General features: G+C 41.8%; 1 protein-coding gene across 2 annotated transcripts in view; it reads right to left on the minus strand.

The window, feature by feature from the left end:
* The window catches only part of CLSTN2 (calsyntenin 2), a 744137-nt gene that overhangs the window by 444370 nt on the left and 279999 nt on the right, over positions 1-19768 (minus strand). For both annotated transcript variants that reach the window (XM_070466678.1, XM_070466677.1), the window contains exon 2: positions 19242-19364. In XM_070466678.1, coding sequence (XP_070322779.1) covers positions 19242-19364 — 123 coding nt within the window. The remainder of the gene's footprint in view (positions 1-19241; positions 19365-19768) is intronic.

Below are 19768 nucleotides of genomic sequence, written 5' to 3' on the forward strand. Positions count from 1 at the left end.
AATGAAATATTTGGATATAAATCTAAACACACATGTATAGGATTTGTATGCTAAAAACTATACAACACTGCTGAAGGAAATCAAAGAAAAGTTAAACAAATGGAGATTTATACCAAATTCATGGACTGGAAGACTCAACTTAGTAAAGGTGTCAATTTTCCCCAAATTGATATGCAGGTTTAACTCAATTCCTGTCAAGTATCAGCAGAATTTTTTGCAGATGCAGACAAAATTATTCTAACGTTTATATGGACAGTGAAGGAGGCTCAAAATGGAGGGGATACACACACACACACACATTCCAATACTTTGGCTGCCTGATGCAAAAAATGACTCATTGGAAAAGAGCCTGATGCTGGGAAAGATTGGAGGTGGGAGGAGAAGGGGATGACAGAGAATGAGATGGTTGGATGGCATCACCAACTCAACGGACATGAGTCTGAGTAAGCTCCAGGAGTTGATGATGGACAGGGAAGCCTGGTATGCTGCAGTCCATGGAGTCTCAAAGAGTCGGACATGACTGAGTGACTGAACTGAACTGATATACACACAAAACACAAATCAATCATAAATATATATATATATTTATGTCATAAACATATAATTATGAATGACTCACATTGTTGTGCAACAGAAACCAACACAACACTGTAAAACGATTTTCCTCTGATTAAAAAATAAAGTTTACATGGAAAGCTAAAGGAACTGAAATTAATAAAAATAAACAGGGAATCTACCCAATTTTAAGACTATATATTTACAATACTCAAGACTGCATAATTGTTATGGATCAACATACAAATTAATGAAATTAAAGAGAAAACCCAGAAACAGATACACACAACTATGCCCACCTGATTTTTGACAAATGTGCAAGAAGAATTCAATGGAGGAAAAAAAACTTTCCAACAAATGATGTAGGAGCAGTTGTACATCTGTGCCAGGTGTGGGGGGTGGTGGCAGGAATCTCAACCTCTTTCATTTTATACAAAAATTAACTCATAATGGATTATGCATTTAAATATAAAATGTAAAGCTATAAAACTTTTAGGAAAACACATCGGAGAATATCTTTAGAATCTAGAGCTATGCAAATAGTTCTTAACCTGGAACCCAAAACACAATTCCTAGAATGAAAATTGGACTTCAAGAAAATTTAAAGCTTTTGCTCGGAGAAAGACCTTGCTAAGAAGATGAAAAGGCAAACTACATAATGAGAAAAAATATTTACAAACCAGATATCTGACAAAAGACTTGTTTTTAGAATATGTATAGAATTTTCAAAGCTCAATGTTAAAAAAAAAAAAAGCTCACTAGTAAAAACAAAAAAAATCCAGTTAGAAAATGGACAAAAGATATGAAAAGACAATTCATGGAGGACATACACATATACACACCACAAATAAGGACATGAAAAGATGTTTAACATCAATAGCCATTAGAGAAATGCAAATTAAAACCACAATGAAGTAACACCGCATCAGTCAGTTCAGTTCAGTTCAGTTCCTCAGTTGTGTCCGACTCCTTGCGACCCCATGAATCGCAGCACACCAGGCCTCCCTGTCCATCACCAACTCCCAGAGTTTACTCAAACTCATGCCCATTGAGTCGGTGATGCCATCCAGCTATCTCATCCTCTGTCGTCCCCTTCTCCTCCTGCCCTCAATCCCTCCCAGCATCAGGCTCTTTTCCAGTGAGTCAACTCTTCGCATGAGGTGGCCAAAGTATTGGAGTTTCAGCTTCAGCATCAGTCCTTCCAATGAACACTCAGGACTGATCTCCTTTAGGATGGACTGCATAGTCTATCTGAATAACTATAATAACATAACATGTGATAATATCCAGTGTCAATGAAGATACAGAGAAACTGGATCACTCATGCATTGTTGGTGGGAAAATAAAAAGTCCAGCCACTTTGGAAGATGCTTTGGCCATTTCTTAAGAAACTAAACATGTGACTACCATACCAACTAGCAACTGCACTCCCTGACATTTATCCCAGGGAAGTGATGATTCGTGTTAACACAAAAATTTGTATACAAATATTTATAGCAGCTTTAAATATTTATAATAGTTCAAAACTGGAAACAACCCAGATGTCCTTCAGTGGGTGAACAGTTAAACAAACACTGAGTATGACCCAAACTGGTACATTTATCTCACTGAACTCCACCTGGTAATGAAAAGGAAGGACAGATTATTGATACAGGCAACAACCTAGATGGACTTCCAGAGAATAATGCTGAGTGAAAAAAGCATCAACTCTAAAAGGTTGCCTACTCTGTGATTCAATATATACAATATACTCAAAATAACAAAAGTATTGAAATGGGAACAGAATCATGTTACCAGGAGTTAAGGAGAGACTGAGTGGAGGAAAGTCAGTGTGGTTATAGGTATACAACACGAAAGATCCTTGTGATGAACAAAATGTTTTGTATCTTGATTACCAATGCCAATCCCTTGGTCGCGATATTGTGTTATCATTCCATGAAATTATCACTGTGGGAAACTGGGTGGTGTACACAGGGTCTTCCTATGTACAACTTCCTACAACTGCATGTAAAACTACCTTTACCTCAAAATAAAGCATTTAATTTAAACAATCAACTTAAAATAAATTAGCTAGGCCTTAGTAGCAGCTACATCTTCCCTTAGGCAAGGTAACACTCCACTGACACAAAGGATATCTTTGGATCACCACAGTTCCCTCTAGTCCAGATTCACCTGAGCTCTTCCTTCACTGGTTCCATGGGTGTGGGTGTAGCGATCTGGGCAACACACAAGGTGGGGTGACTTTTCTCCAAAGTAAACCAGAGGGCCACCAGGAGTCAGCTTTAGCCTCTTCAGTGGCAAAATGATGATACTATATCCCTACTCCTTTGCTGCTTAGCAGTAGGTTGCAAGCCACTCAGTCCTTTCAACTTAAATCAGCAAAAATTTCCCAAGAACCTCTAAGTTAGATTATGTGTCAGAACATAGGGATAAACAAACCTGCTCTGGTATAGTTAAGTAGTTCATTCGTGTCTGACTCTTTGCAACCCCATGGACTGCAGCACACCAGGCCTCCCTGTCCATCACCAACTCCTGGAGCTTACTCCAACTCATGTCCATTGAGTCAGTGATGCCATCCAACCATCTTATCCTCTGTTGTCCCCTTCTCCTCCTGCCTTCAATCTTTTCCCAGCATCAAGGTCTTTTCAAATGATTCAGTTCTTCACATTAGGTGGCCAAAGTATTGGAGTTTCAGCTTCAGCATCAGTCCTTCCGATGAATATTCAGGACTGATCTCCTTTAGGATTGACAGGTTGGATCTCCTTGCAGTCCAAAGGACTCTCAAGAGTCTTCTCCAACACCACAGTTCAAAAGCATCAATTCTTCAGCACTCAGCTTTTTTATAGCCCAACTCTCACATCCATACATGATGACTGGAAAAATCATATCTTTGACTGGATGGACCTTTGTCAGCAAAGTAACGCCTCTGCTTTTTAATATTCTGTCTAGGTTGGTCATAACTTTTCTTCCAAGGAGCAAGTGTCTTTTAATTTCATGGCTGCAGTCACCATCCGCAGTGATTTTGGAGCCCCACAAAATAAAGTCTGTCACTGTTTCCACTGTTTCCCCATCTATTTGCCATGAAGTGATGGGACCAGATGCCATGATCTTAGTTTTCTGAATGTTGAGTTTTAAGCCAACTTTTTCACTCTCCTCTTTCACTTTCATCAAGAGGCTCTTTAGTTCTTCTTCGCTTTCTGCCATAAGAGTGGTGTCATCTGCATATCTGAGGTTATTGATATTTTTCCCAGCAATCTTCACCCCAGCTTGTGCTTCATCCAGTCCAGCATTTCTCATGATGTACCCTGCATATAAGTTAAATAAGCAGGGTGACAATATACAGCCTTGGCATATCCCTTTCCTGATTTGGAGCCAGTCTGTTGTTCCATGTTCAGTTCGAACTGTTTCTTCTTGACTTCCATACAGATTTCTCAGGAGGCAGATGAGGTGGTCTGGTATTCCCATCTCTTTAAGAATTTTCCACAGTTTGCTGTGATCCACACAGTCAAAGGCTTTGGTGTAGTCAATAAAGCAGATGTTTTTCCGGAACTCTTTTGCTTTTTTTATGATCCTACACATGTTGGCAATTTGATCTCTGGTTCATCTGCCTTTTCTAAACCCAGCTTGAACACCTGGAAGTTCACGGTTCACGTACTGTTGAAGCCTTGCTTGGAGAATTTTGTGCATTACTTTACTAGTGTGTGAGATGAGTGCAATTATGCAGCAGTTTGAACATTCTTTGGCATTGCCTTTCTTTGGGACTGGAATGAAAACTGACTTTTTCCAGTCCTGTGGCCAGTGCTGAGTTTTCCAAATTTGCTGGCATATTGAGTGCAGCACTTTCACAGCATCATCCTTTAGGATTTGAAATAGCTCAACTGGAATTTCATCACATTCATTGGCTTTGTCCATAGTGATGCTTCGTAAGGCCCACTTGACTTATTCCAGGATGTCTGGCTCTAAGTGAGTGATCACACCATTGTGGTTATCTGGGTCATGAAGATCTTTTTTGTATAGTTCTTCTATGTATTCTTGCCACCTCTTCTTAAAATCTTCTGCTCCTGTCCACAATAAAGGACAGAAATGGCATGGACCTAACAGAAGCTCTGGTATAAGAAGCAGTCAATGAAAAAGATTACATTGAAAGCACAGCAGAGCCCAAGATGAACCCAGGAGATAATGTGTCCAAAGCAATAAGAGAGGATGTTAGATCAATTTAAGCATGTGATGTAATATGACTCTGCCATTCATTCATTCCACAGACTTTCACTGAACACTACTCAGTGTCAGGTGCTAAGGACACAGAATGGATTGAGACACAGCTGCTCAAGACCAAGCAGGCTCATTAATACAATCACAGCCCAGTGTGGCATGTACCATGGCAGAGGAGAGAACTACATGAGCCTGGGACCATGAAGATACCACTCAGAAGACAAGAGTCTATTTCTCATGATGTAGGAGCCCTGGCAGAGGGGTGACCCTGATATCGGCATTCAGAATTATAAGGCCCCTCTAACCGTTCCCCTGCACTCTGCCTGTACACAATGGGTTGCATTTGGCCCAGGACACTCTTTGTAAATTAAGTTCAGACATTTAAAGTCATGTCTGATGGTTAGATGTGGACATGAGAAGGGGGGTGAGTGGAGACACCCAGTGGAAACCAGACAGCAGGCAGGAATATCTGAGCTTGTGAGAGAAGCAAAAATCACTATACATGAGAGAACTCAGACGGCAGAGGGCAGAATCAGTGGCAGCCTGGAGTGGAAGGTTATGTGCCACAGCACATCTCCGGCCTGTACGTGAACCCTCCATCTCTGAGAAGGGAAGATTTTGTAGTAAAACAGAAAGAGATGTCAACACTAGTAGTCCAAACAATGTTTCTGTGGGAACCCTGAGCACAAGTGGACCAGAAGAGGAGAAATCCTACTTCTTCCTGGGCTGAGAGAGAGGTGATGAGTTGAGGTGATGAAGCCCTATTACATGGGCCCATCAACAATATAGGGGACTCCCTGAGGACAGTGCTAGAGTAACAGGCATCCATAGGTGGGGGGTGATGGACCACCCACTGGTAGGGGTCAAGGTAGAATACACCAAAAATGGTATGGCCAGCCCAGGGCAGATACCATAGGAACAGGGAACAGCACTAAGAAGGATGGCCCAAAGATGGCCCAGATAGAGACATGGCAGAGGGGCAGGCAGCAGTGACTGTTACATTTGGCATCTTAAGGACTCTAGGAGAGACATGAAAAAAGGGAAAGGGCCAAGGGGTGTTCCTGGACACTGAACTTGGGTCCAAAGAGTGTCATGTTTTTACCCCGGCAACCTTCAGCAAAATGAGCCAGGAGGCGGCTTTGCAAATATGCCCACACTCTTCAAATAGGGTTTTTTAAAAATCTTCCCTGACCTTGAAATTCTGCTATTAGTATCATTAATGAGCAAAAAGAACTCCTGCCACACTGAGATTCTTCTTTCTATTAAAAAAAAACACAGTATTTGTATTTTAATAAAGTCAACAGCCACCCAAGCTGACCATTGCCAGGGATGTAATTTACCATGGTGCTCAGCTGGAACTTAGATAAATAATGATAATATTTTAAGTTTGTAGATCATATTGAACTTGACTTAATAGGCCCTCTCTCCAAACCTCTGAAAGGATGGCTCATAAAAAACTAATTAGTTTATACAGACTGTCAAGGTTCATGGAGGACAGCTGGCCTTTGATGCCTCATCTGTGATTACAGGCAGCTACAAGATCATAAAATCGAGCTCTGAACTCACGCCAAGGTATTCCATGATCTTGTGCTGGACACTGTGCCAATGCAAAAGAACTGAACTATAAATGCCTGCTTGTGCTCCTGTTCTTTGATTTGGAATCTCAAAACAAGCTAAGACATTTAGGATTTGCATTCATGGGCCCCTGATTCCTGTTAAAGTTAAACCACCGACCTTACAAATCCATATTCATAATTAATAATTGTGATGGGGCTCAATTCCAGGCCTATTCAATACAGCCACTGTTGTAAGCTACAGAAATAGCTTCTAGAGAAGGGATTAGAATCAGTATTAACTTGTCTAAGCTTGGCTATTAAATGGCCCAATTACAGACAGTTGGAGCTAGTTTTCAATCATCATTGATTTCACTGTGATGATCACTGGTTACAGCTTTTTTAAGAGGATTTCTTCAGTGTTTTCAAATTCCCAGTTCATTCCTCTCTATGCTGTTCCCTTATCTGTCTTGGGCTCTTTTCTTTCCTGTAGCCCAAACAATGCCCCATGCCCTCAACATAGAAAACCACATTGACAGGTGGTTTTTATTTGGCCTCTGGTTTTCAAAGACAGAGACATACTCAGTTATATCAAGGCAGAGAGTGGAAATACAAGTACAGCAAAATTACCAGGACACCAGGACCACTCGGGAACTGAGGCCACAGTTCCCATCAGGGACCACTTAGACTCCATTCCCTCTGGTCACATCTGTGTCTCTCTGGGACAGCTGCCTCCTCTCAGTCTGCTGACCAAGCTCTTATACTATGATTTGCATGTGTCACAGAAGGTTTACCTGCAACCCCCACCCTCTAGCATGGCACCTCAGCATGCAAACAGAAGCCAACTGGCCCACGTGGCCTTTTCTACCCAGGTAGCAGGTCACAGGATGGAACTAGCTGATTCATTGGCCAACTACAGTCAAGTGTCCACCCCGTGTCCAGTCACAGTCAGGCAAGGGGGCTGGGTCATGTGGCCTGGAATCCAGCCACCAGGGGCAGTGAGTGTGAAAGTACCGTAAACTTGTGATATCATGCTTGTCAATAAGGCCATAGATTGGGAGTCCCTTATGCTCAGATGTCTTTGGCCTTGAAGCTTGGTGGATGCCTGTGTCTTCTGAATTGTTTCTCCAGCAGGAAAAAAAAGGCTTTGTTCTTATTTTGTGTCTCCTGATTTATTATATAAGGAGACCCTAACTTTGGAGTTAGGTTTGGCCCATTGTCTTTGGTTGAGCTAGACAGAGTCAGGGACACTTACATGGAGATAAATGAAGCTAAGAGTGTCCCCAGGGACTGAGGCCAGGACCTTGACCTCAGGGACACTGTGGCCACTTCTACTGAGTCCACTAGTCATGGGATAGAGCAGAACTAAATGACAGTGAAAGAGAACAGTGGTTCGCAGGGAGCAGTAGAGAACAGTGAACTGAGGAGCCCTCCTAAGAAAAGAATCACCCTCAGAATGGGGGAACCTGACACTATTTCTCTGGCAGGAATATCAAGATTGCTACAGGTAAGGCAAGTGATGGCTGTGTGCCTCCATTTCTGCCCCTTTTGATGAGAAGTTTACTGAGGCTTGCCTTTCCCTGGAGGCTTTGTGAGGGAAGAGATCTTTCTAGTTCACAAGTCTCTGGATCAAGAAGAGCTACATCCAGACTCGATGAGGATCACAAAATCTTGGTCTTCAAGCCAGATGCCTGACTGGATTCCACTTTTGGGAGTTCCAGGATGCAGTGAGCATATTTTGCATGAAGAAGGGATGTGGATAATTGTAGCCTAAGGGTAGGGAGAGAATGACTGCACTGGTGACCCTAAGTCGTCACCTCTCCAGGCCCTACAGTAGTCTGCTCCTACGCTGGGCTTAACCACGTGACTTGTTTAGCTAGTGGGACAGTAACAAACTGTCAAAAGTTTCTGCAATCAGCACAGGAATATATATGCTCTGGCCAGCCTGCTGACATGCTAAGCCAGTGTGCTGGAAGATTACATGGCAGAGAATGGTGTCATCCCAGCCAAGGCCATGCTAGCCCAGCCAGCCTACAGTCTCCCACCAGCTGTCCATGGATACCCGAGTGAGCCCAGCTGGGATCAGCTGAGTTTGACTCAGATGAGCAGAGCTGCCCAATCAATAAGTAGACCCATGAGAAAGAGTTAATGGCTCTTGTTCGATGCTCCTAAATTTTGAGGTGGCTGTTGGACAACAATACTTAAATGATACATCAACTTCACCATTTGGAATTACAACTTCACCTTTATTACTGTGTCTGAGCAAATCATACAGTCTAACTTCAGTCTCTCCTATAAAATAGGGATAAGGAGAATGCTTATTTCAGAAAATTGCTATAAAAAGTAAATAATGCAGTGTGTGTAGAATACCTACTACAGTACCTGATATGTAGTGTGGGCTCAGTAAGTGTTAGTTAAGGGACTTCCCTGGTGGTCCAGTGGTTAAGAATCTGCCTGCCAATGCAGGGGACATGGGTTCGATAACCGATTGGGGAACTAAGGTCCCATATGCCACAAGGCAACTAAGCCCACAACCTGCCACTACTGCTGAGCCTGCATGCCTCAACTTTACAGCAGTCTTCACACTGCAATGAAAGATCCCTCATGCTGCAACTAAGACCCAATGCAGTCCCCTACCCACTCAAAATACCCAAAACCTCCCCATAAAATAAATAAATAAATGTTACTTAACGTTCAGTGCTGTGTGTAAGCTGCTTCCTATACGAGGATGTGTGATCAAGGGGACAATTAAGAGTTAAAATCCACCTATTCCTCTACTAGTCAAGTCATGTGCTCTGGTGTGGGACAGTATCTCTCTGAAAGAAGTGGCATCTGTTTCTAACTGGCACAGTTACCACATGGCTGGCAACAACTTTGCTATTATTACTGACTTCATTATTCACTTTTCATCTTGTTTTAGTATATTATCATTCATTCAGAATCCAGGAGACTTGAAATTCTCACATCCAAGGGCTTCTCTCAAGATCTCTCCTAGGGCCAGCATGCAAGTTTTCCAACCCGGGACTCCACCTCCCTCCCATTAGGGTGACTAACTCACTCCAGTTTATCAGGACCTTCTCAGTTTTGGCACCAAAAGTCCCACAATCTAGGAAACTGGCAGTCCCAGGCAAGCCAGCATCATTTTTCTCCCTGAATGTCCCTTACTCTTCAGTCTTATTGATGGAGAACACCCCACAGTATCCACTGGTTCCCCCTTAAGTGTTAGTTTTACCTGGAACATGATCTCGCCAGTTTTCTCATCTAGAAGGTCAGGGTCACTGGTGGATTGTTTCCTACCTCCAGCCAGACCATGAAGTCCAGTCCGTGTTGTCATCCCCTTCTTCCTCCTTGACTGACCACCCCTTGATCCTGTGCTCCTTCCCCTTATTCTGGCTCGAGTTCCTCCTCTAGCCATCCTTGACCCTCCAACACCAGGAGAGCTTGTGTGAACACACCATAGGGTCTCCAGCTGCTGCCCAAGAACCTAGTCCAACCAGGCTCCTATAGAGAGGCCTGGGATATCAGGATTAAGCATAGAGTGTGATAGAGGAGAACTGATCAGTAGAATCTTTAAGATGAGATGAGCCATCTGAAACTTACCAAGGTTGAGCAGATCCATAACCTATAACATGAAACAAGTTAAAACCAACAACCACAAAAGGCCACATGGCAGGGGACACACAGACAGCTTCAGTTTTGGGTGGACAAAGAAAGAGAATAATTAACAAGAAAAAAGTGGAAGGCTTTGTCACAACTGAGAGAAACAATTCAGGGCAAAGACCCCAAAGTCATGGGTAATAGAGATCCAGGGAAGCTCCTTAGTCTCCCTTGGGCAGAGTGCCTTCACCCTACAAAGTATGGCAGTAGGAGTGCTGTGTTCTCTGCTCAGTGAGGCGAGGGCTTCGTGCCCCAGTTTCCTGGCACGAAGGATGATATGATGGCCCCTGTCCACCCCTGTGGAGCTAAGATCTGCCTCCTGAAGCGCTCAGCCCTCAGCAGACAGAAGGGAGAGAGAAAATGCGTGAAAGGAGAAAACTGGAATGAATGCAGTGCCTGTGAAGGGATGACCAAGAAAGGGCCCCCATTATGCCCCCAATTCCACATCCATCACTGTCAAGTCTGGCAGCTACCAAGTGGGTAGAACAAAGAGAACCAAGGAGCAGAGATAAACAACACTTTAATTCCAGAGTGATGGATGCTTCAGGTCTTTCTTTCACCCAGCTGCCTGGCATACCCCTCCAGCAGCAGCAGAATCAGGAGCATAGATGCGGTCTGATAAGCCTTTCTGCTTCTGGGGACTACACATGAACCTTTTCATAGTCACCCCTGATGCCATCTCCACCATGATCACAAGCATCAACTTGACCAGATCTTCTGGTTTATTGACTGACTGGTTGTTGCACCCTCACTTTTTTTTCAGCTTTCAAAGAACTCCTGTATTGCTCTCAAATCACAGCTAACCTACAGGTGGAAACTTCCAGATCACGGTCACTATAGTGAGGGGGAGACTTCACCATAGGGATGACGGCCTGAGGACTATGGAGATGGGACCAGGGACTCTGCCACAGGCTGCAGATAGGTATGGGACTCCTGTTTAGTCCTTACTTCCCTGTCTACGTCTAATCAGAACCCTGCCATCTGCTTGGATATTGGGCAATCACAGATTATATCAGCAAAAACATTTGACAACATAAGCTCAAATCTGTCACTGAAAAGAGAACACATCTGTTTTTTTATATTTATGAACTAAACCATAAACATAAAATCCTGACTCCTATGTTTATATAAAGAAGGTGTTTTAAACAAACTTGCCCATAGCAGTGTTATTTTTTTAATGGAAAAATCATGTAAACAACTCAAATATACAAAACATAGTAGAAAGGTGAAGTAAACCCTGATATGGTCATATGATATATAATTATGCCTACACGTTAGTATTTTTGAATATGTTTCAATCTGCTTGGAAAATGTTCTGTGAAAAGAAAAAAACACAAAGACTGAACCATACATACTCCAGATGAATAAGAACTATGTATCTAGACATGAATAAAGATAGTCTGGCAGGGTTTTAGAAGTATGAGTATATTGTTTTATTCTTTTTCTTTTGTTCTTTATTTTTATTCTATTCACATGTATTGGGTTGGCCAAAAAGTCTATTCAGGTTGTTCCTGTAGCCTGTCAGGCTTCTCTGTCCATGGGATTCTCCAGACAAGAATACTAGAGTTGGTAGCCATTCTCTTCTCTAGGGGATCTTCCCAACCCAGGGATTGAACCTGGGTCTCCCACATTGCAGGTAGATTCTTTACCATCTGAATCACCAGGGAAGCCCAATGCCATCCCCTTCTCCAGGAGATCTTCCCAACCCAGGGATCAAACACAGGTCTCCTGTATTGCAGGCACATTCTTTACTAGCTGAGCCACCAGGGAAGCCCAGGAATACTGGAGTGGGTAGCTTATCCCCTTCTCCAGCAGATCTTCCCAACCCAGGAATCAACCTAGGGTCTCCTGCATTTCAGGCAGATTCTCTACCAGCTGAGCTGCCAGGGAAGCCTAAGATGTTCAGTACTTGAATGCATAGATGCTGGTCCATATTTTTCTTTTTTTCTTTTTTTTTTTTAAAGGAAGATTAAAGACCTTTATTTTTATTTATTTTTGGCCGCACTGGGTCTCTGTTGCTGCTTCGCTGTGGGCTTTCCCTAGCCGCAGTGAGAAGGGCTACTCTCTGGTGCGGTGCACACCATATTTTTCTGTTTCCTGTTTATGCTAGATTCCAACTCTGTGAGGTCCAAGGCAACAGCCCACATTGTAGATTCCAGACCTAAGTCTGAACCCAATTCTCTGCCTGGCCTTCTCTGCACTGAACTCTGGTTGAGGCCAAGTGATGCTCAGAGAACAGGATGGGACACCAGCCTCTGGTCCTCAGGAATAACCCTGTACACCAATTAACTTGGAATGCAAAGGCACATCCACAGTGAGGCTGACATAGATGGCCCCTCTGCTGCTGGGACAAGAGCTCAGAGAGCTGTGGGGCGGGACAGACTAAAGATGGCTGTGTCCAGTGCAGGCGGTCCTGAAGTTGATGGATGGGGCAGCAATGCCCAGATGTGGCTGTTCCACAGTATCCCATGCGGTACTCAGCCAAAGTCTTCTTTCACAGTTTTTGCTGCTGCCATAAACTACCTAAATACTTATCTATTTATACTTTTTCTTTAAATTGGGGTTTTAAAACTTGAGTAAATGTATTTAGAAAGAAAAGTAAAAAGCCAGCAATATGTGCCTCAAATAAAGCATAATCTAAATAAAATACAACAAAATGTTATTAAAATTCTAGCACGACATGGTTTCCCATGGAGTGCTATGGAATGGAGCTTGCTCTGTCTTTGTCAAAAAAGACAGATTAGTAAGTATTTGAGAGTGCTAAAGACATTTTGACCCTCCAAACTGCACCTTTCTCCTTGATAGATTCAGAAAGATTTGAAAAAGAACTTAAATGGGAATGACTTAACATGGAATTCAACTTTCTTTAACAGTATGCCAGGTACCATGGGAATCTTGTACTGCCAGTGAGATATGCCTCGCACACTGGGAAACTGGCAGAGGGGAAAGGAGGCAGGACTTGGAGTCTGAGGGTCTGGAATTGAGTGACAGGGCTTAGCTTGGCAACCTAGAACAGTTACTTAATTTATCCAAGTCTCAAGGTCCTTATTTGCAAAACAAAATCATAATAGCTGACCCACTTGTTCCACAAGGTTGGTGAAAGGCTTGGATGTAATTCTGTTCATGGAGCACCTTGTTCACACACACCTGTGTGTGTGTGTGTGTGTGTGTGTGTTGTGTGTATGTGTGCATGTATGCATTTATAATGAAAGAGCACACAGTTCGCAACTAATAGGTTATCCCACAGGGATAAATGATAGGTAGAACATAAGGATATTACTTTTCAACTAAAATTCCCAGAGTTCCACACAATTCATAAATGATTTTTCACAGCATTAGTTAACTGGTTTCCACTTAAGCAGACAATCCAGGCAGCATAGCTTGATGGTATAAGTGGGTGACTACATCAAGCCTTCCAAAAATCCCTGAATTTGTTTTTCTTCTTTCCTTAATATCAGCACCACAGATTATATCACTTCATTATAATCAAGCTAAAATGAATAACCACAGCTTATTGATGACTGTGAGAATTATTGTTACTCTTGACTGCTCTCATTACTGCCATTGCTGGGATTATCAGAACCATGGCACTCTGGGCATCCTCTGGCTGCTAGTGCTCTTAGCACTTGGTATTAGTATCTTATTTGATCCACATATTAACCCAGGAGTAGGTATTATGTTCATTGTTGTTCAGTCGCTAATTCATATCTGATTCTTGTAACCCAATGAGCTATAGCCCGCCAGGCTCCTCTGTCCATGGGATTTCCCAGGCCAGAGTAATGGAGGGGGTTGCCATTTTCTTCTCCAGGGGATCTTCCCAACCCAGCAATCGAACCTGCATCTCCTGCGTTGGCAGGCAGATTCTTTACCACTGAGCCACCTGGGAGGCCCCAGGTGCTGTGTTTACCCCTATTTTATTATATATAAATAAGTTACCCCTCAGAGGAGTTCAGTTCCTTTTCTGAGACCACACACCTTGTCAATGGCAGAGCCGAACTGTGAATCCATGTGTCTGATCAGAGCCTGGGACTGTTCACAAGTAGTATTCCTTTATCATCATAAGATACGTACAGACCCCTGAGGAGGGTCTCTGCCATCAGGCAGCTGTGGAGTCCAAAGCATGAACAAGGGCCCTGGGTGGGTCCAAAGACAAGGAGGGAGATAGATTGGTAGATGCTGAGCAGAACAAGGAGGACCCAGAGAGATAACCATGGAGGAAAAGGTGCCTTCTGCTATAACCAGCTAATCAAACCAGGCCAAATAATATCCCAGGCAATTTTCTGGGCAGCCTTCAGAGAGTCACCCAGGCTGAGAAGCCAGCCAATTATGCCTGATCATTCTCTGCAGCCCTATCCTCACAAAAGACAAGTCCAGACTGGCCCAATGTAGACAAATGAGCAGTTCTATTATCTCTGAAAGGCAATCTAATTCCCTTCAAATTTAAAAGTCTCCACAGTTTCCTAACAGGCCTCAGTGGGGCTCATGCAGAATTTAATAAGTTCACGGTGAGCCCAGCTTGCTTTCATTATCATTTTTTTTGCCATGCAGTGGACAGAATTTTCATTACAACTCAAGGATTCTTCTGTATCTGATTCTCTAAGATCATGTCTGCTGAGTTTAGACATCAGGTTGAGAACTGAGTCAGGTCTAATGGACTGGACTGAGGTCTGAGAGAGCTTTCATTGACTGAGAGAAAGTGTCTCTGCTAATCAGCTGGGGCAGGGATCAAACAGAAATATCACAGGGAAAGGGAACTCACAGCAAGGATGAGAGCCTTGCATTCCACTCCCAGCCCCACGGCTGGCCTACTCTAGGACACTGAGCAAATTTCTCGGGCTCCCTGTGAGTTAGTGATCTCCTCTATGAAAGGAAGAGAAGCACTGTGAAAAGGAAACTCAGATCAACAAAAGTTTTACTATATCTTGAATCATTGCAACATTCTTTAAATTTAACCAATACAACAATCCTGGGAAGCTTATATATTTATTGAACGAATGAAAAGGGTGAGACTACTGGGACTGCCCTGGTGGCCCATTGCTAAGACTTCATGCTCCCAATGCAGGGGGCCTGGGTTCGAACCTTGGTAAGGGAACTAGATCACACATACCACAACAAAAGATCCTATGTGCTGCAACTAAGGCCCGGAGCAGCCAAATAAATAAACAATTAAAAAAAAAAAAGACTGAGACTATGTAATTGGTGATTGCATCTTATTGCCATGAAATAAGATTCCACACCATTAGAATGAGCCATATAGGGTCAGGGAATGAGAGATCTGTGTGACTGTGACTGAAAGTGCATTCAACTTTTCTGGAAAGCAATCTAATGTGTTTCAGAACTTTAAAATATTTGACCAATTAATTCTAATCCTGAAATCCATCCAAATGATAGAATCAGAAATTTAGACACATGTTGTAATAAGAAAGACCAGAAATAGACAAATTGTCCATCATCCCATACTGGTTAGAATGACCATCATCAAGAAGACAAGAGTTAATGAGTGTTGGTGAGGATGTGGAGAAAAAGAAACCCTAAAGTACAGTTGATGCAAATGTAAATTGGTATAACCATCACAGAAAACAGTATGGAGGTTCCTCAGAAAAGTAAAAACCCGAACTACCATATGATGTAGCAATATCACTTATGGTTATATATCCTAAGGAAATTAAATGAGAGTCTTGAAGAGGTATCTATACTCCCAGGTTCATTGCAGCATTATTCACAATAGTCAAGATATAGAAACTACCTGTCAGGCAATGGATGAATGAATAAAGAAATATATACAGACATCATTCAGCCATGAAGGAAAGAAGGAAATCCTTCCATTTGTGACAAGATGGATGGGCCTTGAGGGCAGTAATGGTCAGTGAAATAAGTCAGACAGAATGACACATTCTGAGATATCACTTATATGTGGAATATAAAAAAGTTGAACTCATAGAAACTGAGCAGAATAGTGGTTAAAAGGGGTTGGGAGTGAGGAAATAGGGAGATGTCAGTCAAAGCATACAAACTTCCAGTTATAAACCTGGGGGATCTAATGGATCACAGCATGGTGATTAAAGTTAACAATACTGTATTACATAATTGAAAATTGCTAAGACAGTAGACCTTAAATATTCTCACCACAAAAATAAGTGGTAATTATGTGAGGTGATGGAGATGTTAGTTAACACTACGTGGGGGTAATCATTTTGCAACATGTAACTGTGTCAAGGCAACATGTTGTATGCCTTAAACTTACACTTTATATGTCAATTATATCTCAATAAAGTTGGAAAAAATAAAATAACAGTAAACTATAGAATATTCATTGAGTCAGAAATCATGCAGCCATTTAATGAGTTACAGAAGAGTACTTAATAAAATGGCATATATTCCTTAGTTTATCAGGAAAAATAAGTTATAATATTGAATATGAAGTGTGATCAAACTTTTTAGATTAAAACAAAGTAGAACAATGACTGGAGGGAAATATGCTATAATGTTACAGAGGCTTTCTCTGGGAGTAAGAAATGTTCACATATTCTATAATAAACATGATTGTCGTAATCAGGAGATACACAATAAAAGCTATTTTATATCCCTGGATTTTGTGTTTACCCACAAAATGCTATCATGATTTTTATTTAAATGAATGATACCTTACATAGGAAATTTTTATTAAAAAACTTTTTAAAAGGGGGGACATCTCAAGAGAAACAAGACAGAGCAAAAGTGACACGGTTGGAACCATCCCCCCATGAGCTTATAGCTCATCTCACTGGCTAAGTGGAAATAAAGACCACCGGGACGAGGGTGGAAAGCCTGACACACAATACCAGAGCAGTTGCCAAGGGGCACCAAAAGCTGCTGTTGGCTTCGGGAAGTGATGGAGCTGCTAGATATGAATTTTTCAATTTTATGAGAATGATAGGAATCTGAAATAAATCTTCAGTATTTTCTTTTTAAGATAAATGTTTTGAAATAAACGCCTGCAGCGTGGATGGATGGTTAGTGTCTATGTCCTGTCTTAGAGCCGATCATAAATAATGCTGAGAAAAATAGCTTTGACCATTCTAAAAAGCACCTTTATTTTTTACTCTTAAGAGCTTGGAAGATTATATTTTTGATGCGTTAAGCTAGATTTTTTAAAAATTCAGCTGTAAATATCAAGAGGAGTGTAGAGATTGTCTTCAGAGAGACTACACGGGGCTTCACTTAGAAGCTAATCTTACTTTCAAGAAGTGTCAGAAAACCTGTGGTCACATTTAATGGTTAGAATTCAACTCCAAGTTTAGAGTATTTGATGGATTTAGAATTGAAGAAAATCCTTTGGTCAATCTTCAAGTGAAATGATTAATTGTCCTTCAGGTCAACAACCAAGGAAGGTAAGTCATTATAAATCCAAACTTCCCAATACCAGATTTGCTTAAAAATTTTTCTTCCCACTTTGGTCTTTACATTATAGAGTCTATAACTTTACCATAGAACAGCTTGATCAACAACCTCAGTTTCCTAGTTCACTACTGAATGAGAACAGGGTTACACTGACGCAGACACAGTGAATACTCAGACACATCCTTCATCTTTTTAAGTGCTAGCCTCACTACACTACAGTGACTTAACAGCATCCATATACTTCTCATTTAATATGTCATTAATTTTCTCTCTTATGTCTTAAACAGGGTTCACACACTTGAATGGAAAGATGAATAAAGGACCTGTACATACTCCATCTAACCAGGGAAGCCATGACTCAGTACTTCAGATACTTCACATCTGACTCATCAAGATAAACCAATATCCTGCAGTTTTATGCAAAATATCTCAACTTCTAAATGTTGTCTCTCTTTCATTTTTTAAAGCACACATCACATGCCAGTTCAAATATTCCCATAATGCAGACAATTTTGCTAGTGTTTGTTTCGAGGGTTGGTGAGAATTGCTGATTAACCCCAATATAGTTTAGTTACGTCCAAGAAGGGGATGAGTTGGAATATTCCCGGGGCTGACAAAGAAGGTCTGGGGAAGACATTTCATCTTTTTGTGGAAAAGACAGCATGGGATTTACACTGCTAAGTGGTGTTTGGTTGAGTTGGGACCTCTGAGGATGGCTGGAAAATATATGGAAATGTCCCAACTCTAAATACCATGGAAGTCACAGTTAGGTACTCATTGTGGCTATCATTCTGCATAAAATAAAGATGAAGCCTTCTTCTGATGCTCTGCAAGAATGCTTATGGGTTTATCTTCACATAAGGCTGAGTTTCCCTATTTTATTCACCCCTCATTCCTTACTTTATAAAATGTTCTGTAATGGAAAAAAAAAGGCCTTCACAAAGCTTATCTCTTAGAAGTGTGAAAGAGCCATTTTTTTTTCTGCCCAAGTAGCTCATAAAGTAACAGACAAACTGTCAGAAAAAATAGACTTCATCATGGTGAAAATCTTAGCTTGGCACCCATCTATCATAAAGCAATCTTCCAGAAATCTTGAAAACCTTCATTAAATTTCCTGTCTTCCTCCTGACAGTTATAAAATGTTAACAATATCACTCATGATGTAGGCATCTTCAGAAATTCTTTGTCCAACCCAACCTCCCCTTACCATCACCCACCCCCTTTTCTTTGCCAAAATCTATGGAAACATGAGATATAGCCATCTTCTTTACACACCCTTCTTGGGATTTGGCCCTTGCAGGAGGTTAGAGGAGAAAGCAGTGGTCATCTTGATGACACTGACCAGGTTCTTTAGCTACAAGCTGCAAGGACAAAATGGCCCTGCCTCCAGATTCCTTCTCCAAATGGGACACCCATTTTGAAGTTCAAGGACATGATCCTTAAAAAATAACTCCTGATACTTTTTTCTTTCCTTTTTCTCTTGTCAATCCACCAAGTTACAAGTCTTCATCTGCCCATGATCGTGAGTAGTGGGGACAGTGGGTTGCACATCTTCTCATGTGTATGAGTCATCTTTCTAAAGGAAAAATTCCCCTATGGACCTTGCTGGCCCAACTTTTCCAACTCCAGAGACCACTTCAGCAATATATCATACACCATCCCTCTAAGAAGATATAAGGGTCCTTCATTGGAGGCAACACCAAGAAGAAAAACCAGAGGAGGTACAGAATTTACACCAGGAATCAGAAGAAATGCCCAGTTTTGAAAGCACAAACTCATCTGTGAAAGGCACAGGTGGTGACAACAGCAAAAAAATCTTTGTGGAGGTTTTTCAACACATCTCTCAAGTGAGTGGAGCCCGACCATGCTAAGCCATCATCTCACCTGCAAAAGGAACTGGTGCATCTTTATCCAGGGCGACCAACGGTGGGTCCAAAATGACTGTGTCGTTGTTCTCTGTTATGACTCCGTGATATGAAGTCTCAATCCATGGCTTGTGCTTGTTCACTGGAAAACAGTGGAAACAATAAAACAAAGACTGACTTTTAATATCATCATTTGAATAACTAATCCATAATAATATTGTGAATTTGGTAAAATCCCATTATTTCTATTTCTAGATGTCTAGCATGTGTGTTTGTGTGTGTCAGTCAGTCAGTCATGTTCAACTCTTTGCGACTATCCAACCCATGGACTGTAGCCTGCCAGGCTCTTCTGTCCATGGAATTCTCCAGGCAAGAATACTGGAGTGGGTTAGCATTTTCTTCCCAGGGGATCTTCCCAACCCAGGGATTGAACCTGGATCTCCCGCATTGCAGGCAGATTCTTTACCATCTGAGTCAGCAAGGAAGCATGCATATGCCTAGTATAGATATTTTAAATAATTGATCCAAAGCTTTATTTCTCAAATG

The sequence above is a fragment of the Odocoileus virginianus genome, chromosome 4 (genome assembly GCF_023699985.2).
Source record: "Odocoileus virginianus isolate 20LAN1187 ecotype Illinois chromosome 4, Ovbor_1.2, whole genome shotgun sequence".
Lineage (NCBI taxonomy): Eukaryota > Metazoa > Chordata > Mammalia > Artiodactyla > Cervidae > Odocoileus > Odocoileus virginianus.